Below are 21048 nucleotides of genomic sequence, written 5' to 3'. Positions count from 1 at the left end.
AGTCATTTGTAACATTATTGTTAAGCGTTAATTAAAATTAATATTAAATTAGACTGATATTTAATTTCATTAAATTAATATTAATAATAAGTGCAATAATTATGTAATTAAAAGCAATAAATTCAAGAAATTATATATTATATAAAATATTAGATTTCCTCTTTTTATCTTTCAAGTGCGTTACTTTTCAATGTTATTAATATAATCCTTATAATTAGTCATTTGTACACATTATTGTTAAGCGTTAATTAAAATTAATATTAAATTAAACTGAATATTTAATTTCATTAAATTAATATTAATAATAGAGTGCAATAATTATGTAATTAAAAAGCAATAAATTCAAGAAATTATATTATTATATAAAATATTAGATTTCCTCTTTTTATCTTTCAAGTGCGTTACTTTTCAATGTTATTAATAATAATCCTTATAATTAATCATTTGTACACATTATTGTTAAGCGTTAATTAAAATTAATATTAAATTAAACTGAATATTTAATTTCATTAAATTAATATTAATAATAGAGTGCAATAATTATGTAATTAAAAAGCAATAAATTCACGAAATTATATAATTATATAAAATATTAGATTTCCTCTTTTTATCTTTCAAGTGCGTTACTTTTCAATGTTATTAATAATAATCCTTATAATTAGTCATTTGTATACATTATTGTTAAGCGTTAATTTAAATTAATATTAAATTAGACTGAATATTTAATTTCATTAAATTAATATTAATAATAGAGTGCAATAATTATGTAATTAAAAAGCAATAAATTCAAGAAATTATATTATTACATAAAATATTAGATTTCCCTTGTGATATATTGTTTTAATAAGATGTATGTTTTATATTAAGTAATTTCGTAACAATTTTGGTAATCATTTTTTCTATCATCGTCTATGCATAGATATATAATAAAAGATTAATTTTAAAGGGTCAAATGCTAAAATTTTGTTTTATATGCTACGTCAATGTTAATTTAAAGTAAGCTTAAATTAAATTGTATTTAATTTTATTAAATTAATATTAATAGAAGAGTGCAATAATTATGTAATTAAGAAGCAATAAATTCAAGAAATTATATAAAATATTAGATTTCCCTTGTGATATATTGTTTTAATAAGATATATATTTTACATTAAGTAATTTCGTAACAATTTTGGGGTAATCATTTTTTGTTCATCGTAAATGCATAGGTAATAAATTTTAAAGAGTCGAAGAGTATGAATGCTAAAGTTTTGTGTTTTATCCTACGTAAACGTTTCTCGAAAGCATGTTGAATAAAAATCGTATTTCCACAACGTTGGTCTCTTGTACGGAACTGTAGCGGATGCAGCGCGGCATGAAACAACCAAACGCGCAGGAAGATCAAGAAGGATAACGCTGATAGACACATCGAAAACAAGGATAACAACGGCGCCGGCACAAGGAAGGAAAGGAAGAGAATCAAAATGGATTCGCGACCTTCTCCCCCAGAGAGAAAAAGAGAGAGAGAGAGAGCAAGAATGCCGGCGGAAGTTCCGACGCAGTACACTAAATCAACCAGTCCCCGACGGTATCATCCCCCTACGGGATGACGAAGGGCGAATAAAAGGGCACGCGGGCTCAGTCATTCGTTATATTTTATTCACGTTTCATTTCACCCGCGACCGAGAAGAGTGGACAGCCCGTAACGAGAACGACAGTGATGCACCGCGACGAGAGAATGCATCGTCGTCGAGAGAAAAAAAAACCGGTCCAAGTATCGATAATTTTCTGAAGAGAATAATTACAGCGGTACTTTTGGGGTGAAAAATTATTTGAGTGATGATTGTTGTGGTAATTAAAAATATGATAATGTATGTATAATTAAAAATAATAATCGTAATTGTAAAAAATAATTATGCTATATAAAAATATGAAAAAATTTAATATACATAATATATCAATTAAATGATAACGAAAGAGAAAAATATAATTTTTATGTGATACATGTGTTACAGCTGGTTTATACTTGATTATGCTAAGAAATTGGTGAAATTCGAAAAATTCATATGCAAAACTTCTTACGAAATTTATTTTTGCGTGACAAGACGGAAAATGTCGCACGTATATATTTGTCCGTGCGAATAAAATATTCTTGCTTGACAATTTTATAAAGTCGGCCGCATAAAGATAGTAGGTCAAAAGTTTCTCTATTTTCAAACATCGCAACAACCGCCGGAAACTAGTTCTTGTCTCGTTTTTCCAACAGTTTTATATAAAGCATATGATGCATCACTTTTATCGTCGGTCTTATTGGCTGTTGCGCTGTCAGAGAAATCAAGACATATTTCGCAAAGAGAAAGAGAACATTTCTATTTATATCAAAGAATTCTACCTTTTATATTGTCATCTTTTGATTCTCAATAAATTATAAAAGAATTTTTATTTAAGAGCGATATTTTAAACTTTACTCAACGCGGTACCTTATTAATATCATAATACATAATAAATATTGAAAAGTATATAAAATAATCAAATTGATATTTTAAAATAGTTTCGCAAAGAGAAAGCGAACATTTCCATTTATATCAAAGAATTCTAATTTTTTATATTGTCATCTTTTGATTCTAAATAAATTATAGACACAAATTTTGATTTAAGATATTAAACGCGGTATCTTATTATATCATAATACAATAAATTTTTAAAAATAATCGAATTGATAATTTAAAATAATATCCGTGCAAAAGAAAAAGCGTTCTGGTTATCATTTGGAACGCGCAGAAACAATGTTCGAACACGTGGATAATGACTTTTTTATGTGTTTATTTTTCGTCGATGCGTTTAATCGAATTTTTTATATCCTTTAATGCCTAACATGCGTGCACGAAACGCTGTAAGACTGCTTATGGCTTATATATTTGATGAGCGCAACCGCAGTTCGCCATGCAGGCGGCTGACTATCGAACGGGTTTACTACTGAAAAGCCAACTTTACTCTGTCGTCAGACTACAAAGTGGCTTATCTACTGCGAAACTATACGGGATGTAGATCCTTGCCCAAAACTCAAATTTCCGGCATATCGGTGCCCTATGATTTCAATTAAAGAGCTATATATAGGGTGTGCTTGAATTTCACCATCTTGATTTCAAATTTGAGCTATATTTCATGATTCCAGTTCGAATCTGGTAAAAACTAACAAAGACGAGAAAATCGCAATTCTGAGATCTCTATTTTCTTCAATGTATAATATATATACACTGATAAATAAATATATATATTACGTAGTTTGATATCTATTTTCGCCACCCTGTATTGTGGACTATACACTTCCATGTAATGCAACTGAGCGAATATAACCAAGCCGTTTCCCATGACTGCACAGTCAAAGCAACTAGATATGCTCAAGTTATTCTGTGTGGAACGAAATGACGCAGATAATTTCAATTACAGTATGTATCGCTATAATTATATCCAAATTATTTCGTGTAATTTTGACAAAAACAAGGCTTCCCGAAATTGTTCCTGACATCTGTATTGGCTTCAAAATTTAGCTCTCTTATATCGAACCTTATTTAATTTCGAGTAGTAATTAATTTCAGAAGATAATAGCATTAGTGTTGCAAATATAAATATATCTTTTTTATAAATTTATATATATATATATATAAATTTTATAAAAAAGAGATACGTTTATATATATTTTTTTTATGAAACAAAATGACGCAGATAATTTCAATTACAGTATGTATCGCTATAATTATATCCAAATTATTTCGTGTAATTTCGACAAAAACAAGGCTTCCCGAAATTGTTCCTGACATCTGTATTGGCTTCAAAATTTAGCTCTCTTATATCGAACCCTATTTAATTTTGTGTAGTAATTAATTTCAGAAGATAGCATTAGTGTTGTAAATATAAATATATTTTTTAAATTTATATATATATATATATAAATTTTATAAAAAAGAGATACGCTTATATACATATATATGTGTATATATATATATATATATATATATATATATATTTTTTTTTTTTTTTTTTTTTTTTTTTTATGAAAGATATATTCAACTTCATTTAACAAATGCATACGGCTGGCAATGTTGCAGAAATTTGACGAAAAGATTTGACCTACATACCTCTCGCGTAAATCACTCTGTATATGCCCTTAGGCGAGCTCGCCGAGCCGTAAAGAAAGAAAAGGAAAGGAGAAAAAGGAGAGAGAGAGAGAGAAAACAACTTTTCTAACATACTCTCAATTGCTGGGCAACACGCTAGCGTTATGTCGCGGCTGCAACAGGATCGCCTTAACGCCCGCAGTTACGATAGCGTGCCCGAAATTCCGAAATTTAAACGCCGTCGCGCTAACCCATGCCGCTCGATTTTCTCCCCTGCCTGATAACGGGGTTCCCTTCATAAATCTGCCCCAGTACCATACTATATCGCTATTCGAGAGTTTTACGATCGAGATAAACCGGTCGCGCCGCATGTATATACCTATACGAACGAAGCTCGAAAGATGAAGCAGTCGATGAACGTTATGTTATAATTCTACGGTAACGATCGGGATTACTCTTGCTCCCGCTTTCGCTAATTTCAATTTATAATAATATATTTAATACTAATATTATAATAATATAATTTATACGCTCATATTTAACTGTTAATCTCTCTGCTTCCCCTTTTAAACTCATTAACGATAATAGCGTAAATTTTAATAGCTTGTTGGATTTTAACTTTATCATAATATTTTTGAACATATAATTCCAATATGTATCTTTGCATTTTAATCCTCTAAAGAGGCGTGTAAAATTTTTTACAGAAAAAAAGAATACTTGAAGAGTCATATTTTTGCGAAATAAATAAAAGGATCACCTAATGATCTAAAGAGACATATAAAATTGTTTACAGAAGAGAAGACTACTCGAAGAGTCACATTTTTTCCATCCAGAATAAATAAAAGAGACACGGAATAAAAAAATAAATGTCGCGCTAATGACACTTAAATGGCGTGTAATTACGTGATCCGATGTGAATGTTAATGTAGCGAGAGAGAGAGAGCACTCACCGTACATCTGCTGAATCCCGTGTCGGTCGTCCTCTGGCAGCTCGTAGTTGGGGCTCAATCCCTGGTACCAGGGATACATGAGCGCACCCTGGACCGAGCTGTGCGCCAGACCCAGGGAATGGCCGAATTCATGAGCGGCCACCGCGAACAGACTGGTGCCTGAAAGAACAGAGGAGAGATATTCAAGACTCGCTTATCTCGCGCCGCGCCGGCTATATATGCCCTGGCAAACCTCGCCCACTCACGCGCATTGATGTTAACCGCAATACCTGTGAGAGCATTCCGCGCATGTGTGCGCGGAATGCGACACAAGAAGGGTGGCATACAGAATTCGCAGGGCTGCGGAATTTTTATGCACTACACAGTCTGGCCGAATAGCTCGCGAAGGCAAGGAAGCATATACATATAGCGACGTTGGCTACTTCGTGAAATAAGAGTCAGTCGGAACATTTATTTTTATGCTGTATCGACGAAGTTTATTCATATCAATCTCGCGCGCACGTTGTACGTTATATATTTTTTTGAATAATTTATATTTGTCTGAAAATTTTCTGAGGAAAATTTAATTCAGAGCTAAATTTAATTCTTGTGGAGATAATAAAATGAACACAATGATCAATTATTAAATATTATTAGGCCCTGTGTAACGAGCACAAAAAATTTTTTTCTAAGAATTAATAAAAATTTTTTGTGCTCGTTACACAGGGCCTAATAATATTTAATAATTTATCATTGTGTTTGTTTACATACGAGCTTAAGCACTGTTAGAATTTAGTTGATTTTGTATGGTAATTGTTATAATAAAATGAGTTCAATTTGGAGAATATATTTTTCGTGTTTTTTGCGAATAAAAAGATATGCTATTTATTTTTTAAGAGAACATATTCAAAAGAACTTGGATATATATCTTTGCAAAAATGCTTAAAAATTGATTTTGATCTAAATATTTAAGTTTTCGATTGCTTCGAAGAATGCTGTCTCACGGTAGAGAGAAATCGAAAACTTGTCAGTGTGCCGAATTTTCCGGGCAATTGCATCGGGAATTGCCGCCACCGTCGCGGAATCTCCGCCTTCGTTTCATTTCGCCTTTCCATTCGATTCCAATCCGCGTCCGAGGAAGTACGTTTTCAAATATGGGTTACGATTGTAAAGTGATCGTCGATACGAGGGTTGCCGTTGCCGGAAAAATTGATAGTATCGCGAGTCGTTGCTTATATCGTCGGAAAACTTTCTCGATGTCGAAATTTCACGAAAAATCCTCGTCCGCGCAAATTTATATTCAGTTATCGCATAAAGAACATATATTTTATACATAACTAACAATTTTTTCTCGCTATATGGATTTATCTAAAAAAATGATCAAATATTTATAAAGCTACAATTTCTATATCAATATAAAGAATTTATTTGAAAAACAATTCAATAAAAATTCGAGATTTAATCAAATTTAGATGTACAAATCTTCAATTCGTAAAGTAAAAAAAATTTTGAATCGAGTAATAGAGATGTATACATATATTTTGTAAAAACTACCATATTTTCGAGACATTTGATATAAATCAATATTATTTATTTCCGTCATATAACACGCAATATAAACTTTATAGGTTTTATAAGTAATGATTTATCGCCCATCCGGGTTTCTCTTGGCTCGCGTCAGAAATGGATTTTGCACTTGAGTGGCAAAATATTATCGAGCGACGAATGTACAGTATACCGCAACGAGGAAACTTTCGCTATATTTCGCAAAGACCTTCTCTTTCTCTTCTTAGGTTACTATATTCATCTCTCGCGAGTTAAATACACAGGAGACGTGACTAAAGACGAGACGATGAGATTCTTAGGTCATGCAAACTTTCAACGTGTGCAAGAAATTATTCGATACTTTACACTATACAGTGTTAAAGTTGAACGCGCGATTGTGCGAATAAGAACCTGACAAAAAGGAACAATATATTGTCTATATTATTTTATATATTTTTAAATATACACATTTATTTTTTTTTTAAATAAAATTTATTAATACAAAAATATTCATTTACCTAAAGACATTCCTTTTTCAAATTTCTATCTTTCGCATACAAACATTTGAAATGTTTCAAATGATTTTGTTTTCTCTCTGCGATTCGCCAAGTTAATTGCAAACTCAACTGACATGTGGTCACTCGAAAGTTATTAGCCTAAATGAGTGTCGCAGGTAGTATCGCTCTACACGCGAATGTTTAATAATTCTCGTTAGGCAAACTCGCCATTAACGGCGAGGCGGCCTTCACTTTAAATTAACCCGGTTATAACGAGAGAGGACGATACACATCTCGAACAGAGAACAAATGTAACCGATTTTAGCCGCAAGCGGCGTTCAACCAGTAGTTACGTCAGTTATGAATTGCTAATGTCACGAGCTGACGTCTTCTCAGATTCCATCGTTGCACTATCTTTGCAAATAACGAGAAACTGAGATACAGTTGAATCTGCGAATTACATTGTGTGCGACTGACGCCTCGTGGGAGGTTTCGATTCGCTCTATGAAAGTCATTAATAGCAATCGAAGGGAATATTGTATTATACCAATTATGCTTCGATCCACGCGATATTCGATATTAAATTCTTGCGATAAAAATTAAATGCGCGTTAATATTTATATTAATATTTTTTAATATCAATATTTTTTTCTCTCTCTCTCTTTTTTTTTTTATTTTAAATTAGAGAGAAACGCGCGAATTTTTATGGAATTTGTGAATCTCGAGTCTTCTGAAGACAAATTGTGAGAAAAGAGGAAGAAAGCAGGATAAATGGAAGACAGATTTTTTTTTTTTAATCGAAAACGTGTATAAACTTTGAGACTTTAATTCTCTTACTCGAAACGCTTCGCCACGATGTCCTTAATTCCTTTAGTGGCAGTGTAGACTGATATCGTAAAGGTCTCCAGATTTAATCATCAGGAAAATCAACTTTGATAACTATCTTACCTAAATCAAACTCCACGCTTAACAGAGAACTTAAGTACAGCATGTTTCAAAACCATCACTGTTCTTTTCAGATTCTACGACCGATTTAGAGATAATATTTTTTTATATTATACGCAATACATATATTATATAATGTTATATAAAATTTGGATTTATTTTTCCTAACCAATTCAATACTATTAATTCTTCGACTTTAAATAACTTCGTAAAATAAAAATTCTTTTGAGTGACAAATCAAAATTAATTCAAAAGAGATTTAATATTTTTAATTTTATTTCAAATTATACACTTTAATATTACTTTAGCTCATATGTTGTAGTAATTAAAATCAGAAAGAAAATGGTATTTTTTGGAATGGAAGAATTTTTATTCGTTCTTGTCGCAATCGAAAAGGAATTTAAGCCGACAAATCTGAACATCGCGTCGTCCCGATGTCAACACGGAGTGCCGAAATTAGCAATTTGAATACGCATGCAACGGTTCTGTTAATGGAGGCGAGAGAGACTTGTGGCAATGTCGCAGTGTACGATGGTTATAACTATGCTAAGAGAACTGTGAACGTGCTTGGCGTTAAGTCGACGCAATATTAACGACGCCGTGCAAAGGCCGAATATTTGGTTCAAAAGAGATTCAAAATAATAATAATAATAATGATGATAATAATAATAATGCTTATTATTGTTATTATATTCCCCTCCGTAGAAATAATCACGCCGAAGTAAATCCGACTTCCGATATCGGAACGATCCAATTAATTAATACGGCTAATTAATAGCTCGAACGTGGTGGCAATTAAATTATTCCGTCTCCCTTAGGGAAAAGAGAGAAAATTAGCCGATGGCTTTGCCAAGTATACGGAACTGCATTTACAAGACGTTTAAAAAGAAATTTACGAGAGCACGCCGCTGTTGGTGATAAGCGAACGATGTTTTTATTAAGAGCCTTGATTATAAAGTTAAAGTTTCGCAGGGGAAAAAATTGCAACTTGCCGTCACAAGAGTAAATAGTAACGATTGAACTTTAAGCGTAAGTTACGGCAAAAGTTTTGAAATATACAGTCGAGTAATTTTTCTTAGCTAATGGCAAAAAAAATTTATGTTCAAATAAAGTTTCGAATTTGCACGGTTAAATAATACTTTTTTTTTTAATAAGAAATAAAAGTGTGTATATATATGTATGTGTTTGCTCAGTTATATTCTAATTTACTATTCCAATCTTTATTTTTGCTTTCCGGAGTTTCGCAGTAAGATTTTGTTTTAAAAAACAGAAAGTTTAAAGAGAAAGCTTAAATAAAAAAAATAAATTTTTAATTATTTATATTTTAGTATTATCTAAAATTTTTAATATGATTATCATGTGTCAATATATATAATATATATTAATATATAAACAATAATAAATAAATTAAAGTGTAAATTCTACAAAACTTTCGCAGTATTAAAAAGAGGACTACATTTTATTACAGAAGATATTTTTAAAACATTTTTCGTTCTCTGTAAATTTTCACGGTGTAGCAATTTTATTTTCGCGAAGCGATTTTGCTCGAGCAAATTAGTTTTTCCTGAGGAAAAAGCTGGTACCGCGGATTGTATTTCGTGATGTTCATTCGCCGTTGCCTGAAACTTCCGGTTGCAGGTAAGTAGGTAAAGTATGACGCGACATGGCGCGCCATGAAAGTACAGAAACGTATTATGCAGAATATTGCAACGACATTGCAGTAATGCGATAAAAACGATATGACGGACTTTGTTGAGCTGCACTAGAGTTGCACGAGAGCGAACATATTGACTAAAATATTTCACGTCGTCTTCCTCGCAATACTCGTGATAAATTCTCAACCGCGTATACAAATCGCTCCTAATTATTCTTTGCTAATTACTTTTCTTCGAGTAATGAATCGATTAAATAAAACCTACTCGACGAAATGAACAATAATTATAGAGAACAAGATGTTCCATTTTATTAAATTCAAGTTAAAAAACCTTTTACAATACTATCTGTTATATATAATCCGATATTATATGTATAATTAATCTATAAAAAATTGCAAAGTCGAAATTAATGTTTAGCTATTAATATAAATTTTCTACGATATTATTTATTTAAAAAAAAATAACCATGATATAAATTGAAAACAATTTATAAAAAGAAATATAATTATTGTATGTATTTTATTAGTATATGTAAAACACACACAAACACAAAAATTTCATAAATATCTTTCACATATAATATTCAACAAATATTATAGAATTATTATTAAAGAGACGTACTTCAATTCTAAAGGAAAAATCTCGAATGTTGCGTAAGAAAAGACGCTCGCGGCGAGTTCTATCGAAATACAATTTAGGAATTGTAGCGCGTTAATGAGCAAATAATCGGGTAGTATCTTCAACTAATTGTCATCGTGATGACGCGACGATTCGCGACGCAAATCACATAATTAAACAATCCCGGGGCAAGTATGAAAGACGAAGCGGTTGGATTCGCTCTCTCCTGTCCACCTCATCTTCGCGAGCGACGGCGTCGCATCGTCTCGATCGTGCACTAATTAAACGCAAGCCAGCCCATTAAGGAAACACTGTTAATCATTCCAACAGGTTGTCTGTCGCGCCTGCTCTTTCTTGTCAGTTCTCATCAAGAATCGCCAAGTATTTCATTTTAATTATTAAATAACTGACATGTTCAATGAAGGTATAATCAAATTTTTTAAAAAATGTATCTATCAATTCTGTGTAAAAAGATTTTGACAGAATAGAAAAGGCGTTAATTAAAATTTTTAATGCAAAACGTCCGATTAATAATTAATATCGCTAAATATACGGATGTGAAAATTCATTGAAGAAAAACACAGCAATTCTTCTTACGTTAGAAGTACGAAAATGACACGACAAAGGGAGGAATCGATATAGAGAAGACTCGTAAACGGTATTGCGAGTATCCTCGTACGACGCTCATGCGTATACCTTTATACACCATATCCAGCATTTTATATCGATCGTAACGATATAACGGCGGCTTTGATAGAATCTCGAAGGACCGCTTTCCCGAGTCATCCTCGGGAAAAAGCTTTCTTCCCGATGTAGGTGGTCGATTTGGCACGACGCCAAAATGCGGTCAAACTCGATCGGTGCGTGAAAGTTGATCTCGCGCGGAATATATATCGGGCGAGAGACGGATACATTTCGTACAGTTGACCGAATCGCATTTCGACGGATTTCGCCTGGAGCATCGATATACAGATACGTTTTCGAGTAGTTTGGACAAAAACAATTCGAGCGTGAATGGTATCCATCGCAAATAGAAATAAGTAGCTTCCGATTCACCTCTCGTCACCTCAACTTTACTTTGCTACTTCAACTGCGAGTTTGGAAAATTTATTCGTCCGAGAAAGAGAGAGGGCAGAATATTGCGACGCGAACTTAAACCCGCTCGAATTGTTCCTCGACCGGAATAGGAAAATTCCTGATCCACTCACCTTCCTCGTTGCTATCGTTCTCCAGCAACCATATCTCCTCCTCGTCGAAGTGAGCGTCCCCGCCGCGATCCTTGCCCGGGAAGAACGCGTGCGCCAGGATCTGACCTCTGCCATCGAACGGATATCCATCTCCGTGATAACCCCTGAATAATGCGCAGGGAATATTACGTGGCGTTTCACCGAACAAAATTATTGGCCGCCGTGAGTTTGCATTCTATATCTATATACGGCCACTGTAGAATTATGTCACGGAATTTTCGGCGTGGAATTACGTCACAATGTTATTATTATTATTATTATTATTATATCGTATACGAGATATCGTGTCGCGCAATATAGTGGAAATAATTTCGCTAACGGTGGTGAACGCAGCTAATAGCTGATAAAATTGCTCCAAATTTCATACGAAAGCTCGAACTTCCAAAACCGCGCGCAATTCCCCGTTACAATCGATTTATCGTATCAAATTCATTGAATTTTAAAATTATCTTTAATTTTTTACTTATTAGTCAAAGTGCATCACGGAATTTACCCTGAAAATCATGGTAATCGTAGGGCAATATAATATTGGAAGAATCTTATAAGAGTTTCTCTGATTAATATTTACTACAATAAAAAATATTAATATGTACACAGTAAAATTAATCGAATATATTTTATATTTTATCGTGGTAGATATTAATATTTTTATTGTCGTCAATATTGATTATAGATAAACTTTTACAAAATTCTTTCAGGGTAAATTCTAAGAGAAAATTCTCTCTATGTATTTATCGTGCGATTCATTATTCGTGTGCGCAAACATTTTTTTAAATGTAAAAGTGATTTCTCGCATATAAATCAAATAAATAAATATATAATAAAATTAATTATAAATTGTATAATTGATATTAAACTTACCGATGAAAATAAACCAGAATATCGGCGTGGTCGCTGTTAATCTCCTGGAAGGTGAGTTTCGAATTTCTCTCCCAGAGGTAGAGAGCATTTCTCAATTCTCGTCGGACTCCGCCTGTGTCCAGACCGCTGGGTTGCTCAGTTCTCAGACTGCAACGAAAGAAAAAAAAATTCCCACGTGAGAAATATTGATTGATCAATTAATCGGCGGTATTAGGAAGGATATATGGTGACATAAACAGGGAATATTTGCTCGGCGTTCACCAAGACGATATCCGTTAAACGCTGAGCAAACTCAGCTGATCGATTTCGCTCAAGTATTTGCCAATTATCAATTACCTACACACGACCGTTACGTAAAGACGAAGAAAATACGTCATGTTCGCAATATTTTAGGATTGTCAACATTGACTTCGAGCGTAACAGTGCGCCATTTCGATATAATAAATTTGAATTTATATTATAATGTGGTGTAGCGACTTGTGCTTTAATTAATATACGATATTATCTGTATCGTGTGCGTATTTTAATTTTTACATGATAATTTATATATAAAAGTAAAATTATGTATGTATGATATAGGATATATTTTCTGTTTTTATTAATTTGATATATTTTTTGCAGATATTTTTTATCCTACATATAAATGGAATTTACCTTTAATTTATAAATTATGTCCAAAGCAGATGAGTTCTCTCTATGCCGCGGTTAATTTCAATTTCAAGTGTAATTTTGATGCAGCAAAATTCAGTTTTGCTCGGTTAGATATAAATAACGAAATGTTTATATACATATATAGACAGCATATATATATATATAATTTCTAAAGCATTTCTAAAGTAGCTTGCAGTAAATAAATCGTATTACGCGAACATAAATTTCAAAGATATATAATTAAATCTCGCTTAAAATCTTTTATCCTCGTTTATTCATCACCGTAATTTTCCCGATTTAAGTCGCCTTTTCGCGAAACTCCGCAATTATGCTTGGCGCACAAGAAACCACTGTTTCGCTCTTGGCAAACTTACTATTTACACGAGGTCGGAAGTAAAACAGCCGTAAGTTTCTCGCGGCAGACGCGAATATTTTGCCGAGTTCGGCAAAGTACGGAAGATGCGAAAAGTTTTGCAGCTCGAGAAACGAGGATCATCTTTTCTTTTTCATTTTTTTTCAGGTAAACACTCCAGATGTACGTTCAAATAACACCAACATTCGTGTATTTGCGAATATCACGCAAGTTGACACGGCAACTAAAATAATTAAAAGTATCACCGTTCTCTCTGAAACTGTCGGCTTCCGGTGGAATCCATGTCGAAAGAATTTAGAACTTTTGAAGTAACAAAGGAATTAATTGTTTCGCGCGATATCAGCTTTATTTTAATGACCTACAATTCCTTCTCGAACGCGACTTGCATAATTAATATGCGAGAAAATGTTTGTAATTTCTTTCATTGCCTCTTTTAATTACCCCAAGACTTTGGAAACTCGGGCAAAGAGACTCTTTTACGTTCTTCGACATCATTCAATTTACGTTTCGAATGTTTCTATTTTTATATTTTTAAAAGTAACACAGATTTTTATACGATGCATTATTCATATAATTTTATAAGAGAAATTTCATATCATAAAATATCCCCATTTATCTCTAGACTTGAAGTTTTCCAATCAATCTATCTATTCATTCAGCTACAATTGTACAATTCATATTATTCCATTAAGTTATTCTATTTTTATATTTTGAAGAATAACAAAGATTTTTTATACAATGCATTATTCATATAATTTTATAAGAGAAATTTCATATCATAAAATATCCTCATCTTTCTCTAGATTTCAATTTCTCGAATCTATCAATTCATTCAGTTACAATTGTACAATTCATATTGTATTAAATAATTCTTGACATATAAATAATATTATTCCTATACATATCCACATTTTCATTTAAACAAGAATTTCACTTCAATATATAAATTTGCTTAAAAATCTGATTTTTCCTACAAAATTAATTACAATGAAGTACGATTTTTCCCTATATTCATTTAAATCGTATAACCTTCGTCATTCGTTTAATTCCGATCGCATTTATTATACAAACGCCGAGCGCGTACGTCAATACGAAATGAAACGACCGCGCATTAACTCCCATCCGACTTTTGATGAAGCGATTCGAGTCGCGTCAATACGCGCGATTTACGTCGACAGAAAGCCTGCCACGACGATTTGCATTATTAACGGCCGTCCAACGGTATAATATCGGAAATGGGAAACGGGGTCCAGTAATATCAACGATGACGATTGCGTATCGCCACGACGCATCGTCATCATCGTTGCCTGTTTTACTGAAAATGATCAACGTATATCGTTTAATTAAGCAAACCGAGCCGACACTGATCGATACACTTGGACGTATTTACCTCTCGACGCGTTTCCGATTTCACCGGACAGGGTACTCGTGCAATTTCCTCTCTCGACCGCCGAGAGATAACGCGTATACAGCAAAATTCTCCAACGATCCGCGAATCTGCCGACTAGTTCGAAGCTTCATTCGCGCATTCAGAAATTTCAAACTCAGATTTCCGGAAATATGTATATAGGATCAAGAAAATCCAATTCTTTCCTCGCATATATGCAGGGTGTCACACCAAAAATGCACAAGTAGATCTTGTTATTTGGAGACAATTTTTCCTCAGCCAAAATTCAGGCATTCATCAATCATTTTTGAGTTATAAGCGATCGAAAATAAAGGGTTTTTTTGCAAACTAAGCCTTGTGGAAATCCAATTAATTTCAGGTAGAGTTTACTCGAATAAAATTTTAATTTCAGGTTTAGTTATGAAGATACATGAGGGTAAAAACTGGGACAATGCAAAAAATGATGGCCTCTCTCGATATTTTTGCTGAGAAAAAATCGTCTCCAAATAACGAGATCTACTTGTATTTTCGGTGTGACACTTTAGACACCCCGTGTATATATTGTATATATATGCGTGCATTTTGAATACGCTTGAAAATAAAACTTTAAATTCCACATACATATATACAAGGGAGAAATACGTTTCGAAAAGTTACATCGCATTGTTCTCGACTCGAAGTTTGTGAAATTCCGGCGTTCGAGAAACTTTGAAGTGAAAATTTTAATTTTCACGCGCGCGTAACAAATCACAAGAATGCTTGAAACGGCAAAATTATCGGAATAACTTTGATGCGCGCGATCAAAAAGCGATCGGTAAATATATGCGCAATAATAGATACACCGCAAATTTGCAACACGTAAAATGCGAATATATGGAATGGTTTTGCACGCGACCCCGTAACGGAAGGATATTATTTCCCGATATAAATTCGCTATCGATCGCGTTCTCCGTTTCGCATCGTTCTCGAGCAAAACTCTCCATCTTCCTCAACAAGCGATACACAGCCTGCGTTGTCTTTTCATAGCCTGGCGTAACACGTCTTTGTAATATACAAGAATAATAGAAGCTCGTGATAGAGTTGCGAAGAAGCGTGGCCAAAGTAAAACAGAGAATAATTGACAATCAAAAAAGAACCGGAAAAAATATGCGATGCATATTTTTCTCTAAAGGGAAAAAATAAAATTAAATAAACAAAGAATAAAATTTATAACATTTAAAGTAAAAATTTAAATAAACAAATATAATGCGTATTTGTGTAAACACAAAAAATACACAATATTTGAAAATATCCTTTTTCCCAGAGTGTATGCGCTCTACATAGAAGCAGGATTTTTATATTTTTATATCAAATCTTTCTTTGCATATCAAGTAACCAATGAGTGTAAAAATTTTATGCAGCCACCAGTACGCTTTATAACACATATCTAGCTTATTTTGGATAAAAATTATATCGAAGCGATAATAAATTATAAAAATAGAAAACAAAATTCTCAAGTCGTATTTGACCCATAAACGAAGAAAAAGGAATCAAACGCGCGCAATACGCAGGCAATTTAACGCCCGTTAGACAACCGTCGGAGATGAATGGATGAATAGGCGTCCAGACAACTAGGTAAATTGATAGTTACGGCTCGCCTAAGATAAAATGCTCTCTCAGTTTGAAACGAGTGTGCTTTGCCCGAGTGCCAAGTGAAGTTTCTCACACTGTCCGCATTAATTTAAGTTCGTTTAGACGTCGATAAAATCTTAACGACGATATCTGTCGACGTCAACTATTATAGACGGACAACATTTTTAAATTAAAATTCTAGACAAATTTATGTATTAATTTTTTAGAAAAATTTCCCTAGAAGAAATAACAATTACCCACCCAGATATAATTAGAATGGTTAAAATAATGAAGAAAAATTCAAAAAAGATGATAGAAAAAAATAGAAAAATGAAGTTATAAGGGATAAAGGAAAAGAGGTAGAGATTTTCTACAATCTCGAGTAAAAATCGTCTTTATCGTAATAATTCTTTCTCCTCGGTCTTTCGATTTCCATCTTTTTAAAGGCCATTCTCGATCGCAATTAAACCTTGATGCAAGTTATCGCGTTTCATCCTATAGTAACAACTTATTTAATGATTCATCGACAATTTACCTTCAATGGAACGATTTACCTCGGGAGTTAGTTATACATATATATATATATATATACATATATATATATCGGACGCGTTCAATCTCGCGAGTAACCATATCGGAGTACACACCATTAATATCCGCACCTCAAACATCGTCTGGTATTCATTCCGCGGCCAATCGGTAATGAACATCGAGAAGCGTGAAACGGTATATCGCGATAAATGTCGTTTGCATCGCAAATGTAGCCAGCGACGCAGCGACACAGTAGGCTGCTCGTAAATATTTCCAAGCGCGCGTTTGCTTTATTAATGGTTCATAAGAGCAAGGGGGAGAGAACAATGCGATATTTCGAATTATTGAATTTTCGCATTAAACGATGCCACGTGTCCCGTGAGGATTATACTGAAAAATGGATCAAACATATATACATATATATACATGTATGTCTCATCGGCGTAAGTAATTGCGATCAAATTCCGCGCGGAATTTCAGATCCGATGATTAAATGAAGCCGTATGATACGGTAATTTACAAAATTGCATACATTTTGCGACAAAATTTCGTTGTCTTTTTCGACACTTATTATTGTATTAAAAACAAATTTCTGAGATGTATATACAAAGTTTATTAGTTTTGGGAGAATTAAATATCTAAAATAATCTTAAATAACAAAGTTTTAAATATCATTGTCAGAGATATGACACAAAAAAAAAAAAATAACGATCTATATTTTTTATTGGCCTATATCATTACTTTCTTTTCGTTAATCTCGATGCACTTTTTGCAATTTCCCTCTGTTAGTGAATTTTCGATATTTCGGCAAGAAAGCCTTTCGTATGGGTTCGAAAATAAAGCCACGAAACGATTTAGCTAGCGACTGGGTAATGAAGATAATACGGTGGATGCGAGAGAACGATGCAAATTTTGCGGCGACAATAAGCTACCGGAAGCAGTACAAATTTAGCGAACTTCGGTTGTGTAACAACCCCGTGTACAAGCTCGCCACCCTCTTTTCTCCCCCATGAACGTTTGTCTCGGAAACTTTGATGAATGAACTTTACAACAAGTCGCTGCGTTCATTGCGTAAGCCGCCATGCATGCGAGCTACCTTTTTCCTAACTCTAATAATAAGATCGCGTATAAATTAAATTGAAGTAAAAAAAATGAAGTATAATTTTGGGAAAAGGAACATTTTTAATATTCAGAGAAAATGAAAGAAATTAATCGGCCGTCATGCATGCGAACTACCCTTTTTTTAACTCTAATAATAAGATCGCGCATAAATTAAATTTAAGTAAAAAAAATGAAGTATAATTTTGGGAAAGGAATTAATAAATTAAATTTAAGTAAAAAAAATGAAGTATAATTTTGGGAAAAGGAACATTTTTAATATTCAGAAAAAATGGAAAAAATTAATCGGCCGCCATGCCTGCGAGCTACCCTTTTCCTAACTCTAATAATAAAATCGCGCATAAATTAAATTTAAGTAAAAAAAATGAAGTATAATTTTGGGAAAAGGAAAATTTTGAATATTCAGAGAAAATGAAAGAAATTAATCGGCCGCCATGCATGGGAGCTACCCTTTTCCTAACTCTAATAATAAGATCGCGCATAAATTAAATTTAAGTAAAAAAAATGAAGTATAATTTTGGGAAAAGGAACATTTTTAATATTCAGAGAAAATGAAAGAAATTAATCGGCCGTCATGCATGCGAGCTACCCTTTTTTTAACTCTAATAATAAAATCGCGCATAAATTAAATTTAAGTAAAAAAAATGAAGTATAATTTTGGGAAAAGGAACATTTTTAATATTCAGAGAAAATGAAGAAATTAATCGGCCGCCATGCATGCGAGCTACCCTTTTCCTAACTCTAATAATAAAATCGCGCATAAATTAAATTTTAGTAAAAAAATAAAGTATAATTTTGGGAAAAGAAACATTTTTAATATTCAGAGAAATGCGAGCTACCTTTTTCCTAACTCTAATAATAAGATCGCGCATAAATTAAATTGAAGTAAAAAAAATGAAGTATAATTTTGGGAAAAGGAACATTTTAATATTCAGAGAAAATGAAAGAAATTAATCGGCCGCCATGCATGCGAGCTACCCTTTTCCTAACTCTAATAATAAGATCGCGCATAAATTAAATTTAAGTAAAAAAAATGAAGTATAATTTTGGGAAAAGGAACATTTTTAATATTCAGAGAAAATGAAAGAAATTAATCGGCCGCCATGCATGCGAGCTACCCTTTTCCTAACTCTAATAATAAAATCGCGCATAAATTAAATTTTAGTAAAAAAAATAAAGTATAATTTTGGGAAAAGAAAAATTTTGAATATTCAGAGAAAATGAAGGAAATTAATCGGCCAACAAGAATTTTTTTTATCATGGCAAAGAAATGTTTCTTGCTATAATATTTATTTCATGTGCGTGAATTTATATATATATTACACACACGCGTCAATTATATTTAATAATGACTACACGTGAAAATATATAAAATTTAAGCGATGATTTCTTAATTTGTGAAAATTCTCTCTTTCTCTTTTTATGTATATATATGTGCGAGATAAACATGTTGCGAGAAATTTTCTTGGAGAACCTATAGTTTGCACTCTCTCTCTCTCTTGTATACATACTTTTTCTGGAAAATATGTGAAAATTCAATTCTCCGCGGATATGGGAAAAATGGATATTTTCTAGCACGAATTTTCGAGCGAAGACGTGGCCCAGTCCGCTCATAACCGTCCCAGCTGCGTTCGCAATTTTCTTTATTCGTAAGTCCGTAAATTTCGCCGACGAGCGGCAGGGAACCGTTGCTCCTTCCATCACCAATACACGATAGTAATTTTAATATGATTTATTCCTAAAGAAAGATATAGTCCGCAGCACGCAGACACGTCTTATATGAAGTAGAATTTTTTCCTCCAAATATCGCATGTGTTCTTTGTCCTCGATAAATCTTTTATGCGAGACGCAGAAGAAAAAGAAAAGTGGATAAAAATGTAAAAATGTTCAAAAAGTAAATTAATAAAATAAAACCCTAATAAAATAAACAAAACATTTTTGTTTTAATTATAGACGCGCAAATGTTATTTTTTTCTCGTAGATATAAAATGTATTATTCGCGAAAGATATAATAGCCTCTCATTCTATTTTCCTCTTTTCACTATAAAATAAGATACGCAAGCTCGTCAAGAAATTCAATCGTTAAAACATTGTTTTTTAGTCACAAACATCTCTTCGTCAACGAAATAATCGAAGTTACGGAATAATCTTCACCAGGCAAATTAAAATCGCAAACCGGGAAACTGAAAGAATTGAATTTACTCGCGCGACAATAAGAAGTCGCGATAAAACGAATAAACCGGAAAATGGAACAATAGATCATCCGAGGATATTAATTTTCCAACTCTATTTCACCGGCTTCGTTTTTGCGATGCTTTTACATTTTGCCCAGTATAACATTCAAATTATGCATAGACGCGAATGAACGAAGAAAAAAGATGGAAAAAATTCGAAATAACTTTTTCTTCTTCTTTCGTCGAAAGCCAAATAATCCGGCGAGTTAATTAAATAGTTACGAGTTAATTAACGAAGATATGTCCGCTCATTCTTCCCACGGATCGCGTTAATTTATCCTTCATTTAATGAGAAATTAAAGATTCTCTTACAATTACTTTCACACGAAAAAAAAGAACTTGTGCATTTAGCATGTAATTTTAAAATATTAATTAATTTTTCGAATTAAAATTGTTAATTCCTCTAAGAGATTAATACAACATATAACATATATTAACATATATAATCTATTTTATATTAATATATATTATTATTCTAAAATATTTGTGTATAAAAAAATGTAATTTCTTTTATAATAAAAAGATGTTATAAACGTAGATAATAATATAAAATACTCGGCACTTGATAAAATAGAAGCGAGAAATATTACACAAAAAGTAATGTTAAGAGAAGCAACTATTGTATTACATCGAGTAAAATTAGCATTGCTACGTTTTTTTCTCTCGTAAGCGAATGCGAAATCTTCTCTTCTTTCGCGATGTTATTAAACGGTGATAATGCGGGAAAAGAGAGGAAAAAACAGCAGGT

At 32.7% G+C, this 21048-nt stretch overlaps 1 protein-coding gene across 1 annotated transcript in view; it reads right to left on the bottom strand.

Annotated features, from left to right (window-relative positions):
• Mmp2 (Matrix metalloproteinase 2) overlaps nucleotides 1-21048 on the bottom strand; it is a 164965-nt gene that overhangs the window by 23532 nt on the left and 120385 nt on the right. The window contains 3 exon segments of the mRNA XM_029304977.2: nucleotides 5048-5206; nucleotides 11495-11637; nucleotides 12395-12541. Coding sequence (XP_029160810.2) covers nucleotides 5048-5206; nucleotides 11495-11637; nucleotides 12395-12541 — 449 coding nt within the window.

The sequence above is a fragment of the Nylanderia fulva genome, unplaced genomic scaffold (genome assembly GCF_048542155.1).
Source record: "Nylanderia fulva isolate GAGA-0341 unplaced genomic scaffold, ASM4854215v1 Scaffold22, whole genome shotgun sequence".
In the NCBI taxonomy this organism is placed as follows: domain Eukaryota; kingdom Metazoa; phylum Arthropoda; class Insecta; order Hymenoptera; family Formicidae; genus Nylanderia; species Nylanderia fulva.
This window is presented reverse-complemented; position numbering and strand designations above follow the sequence as displayed.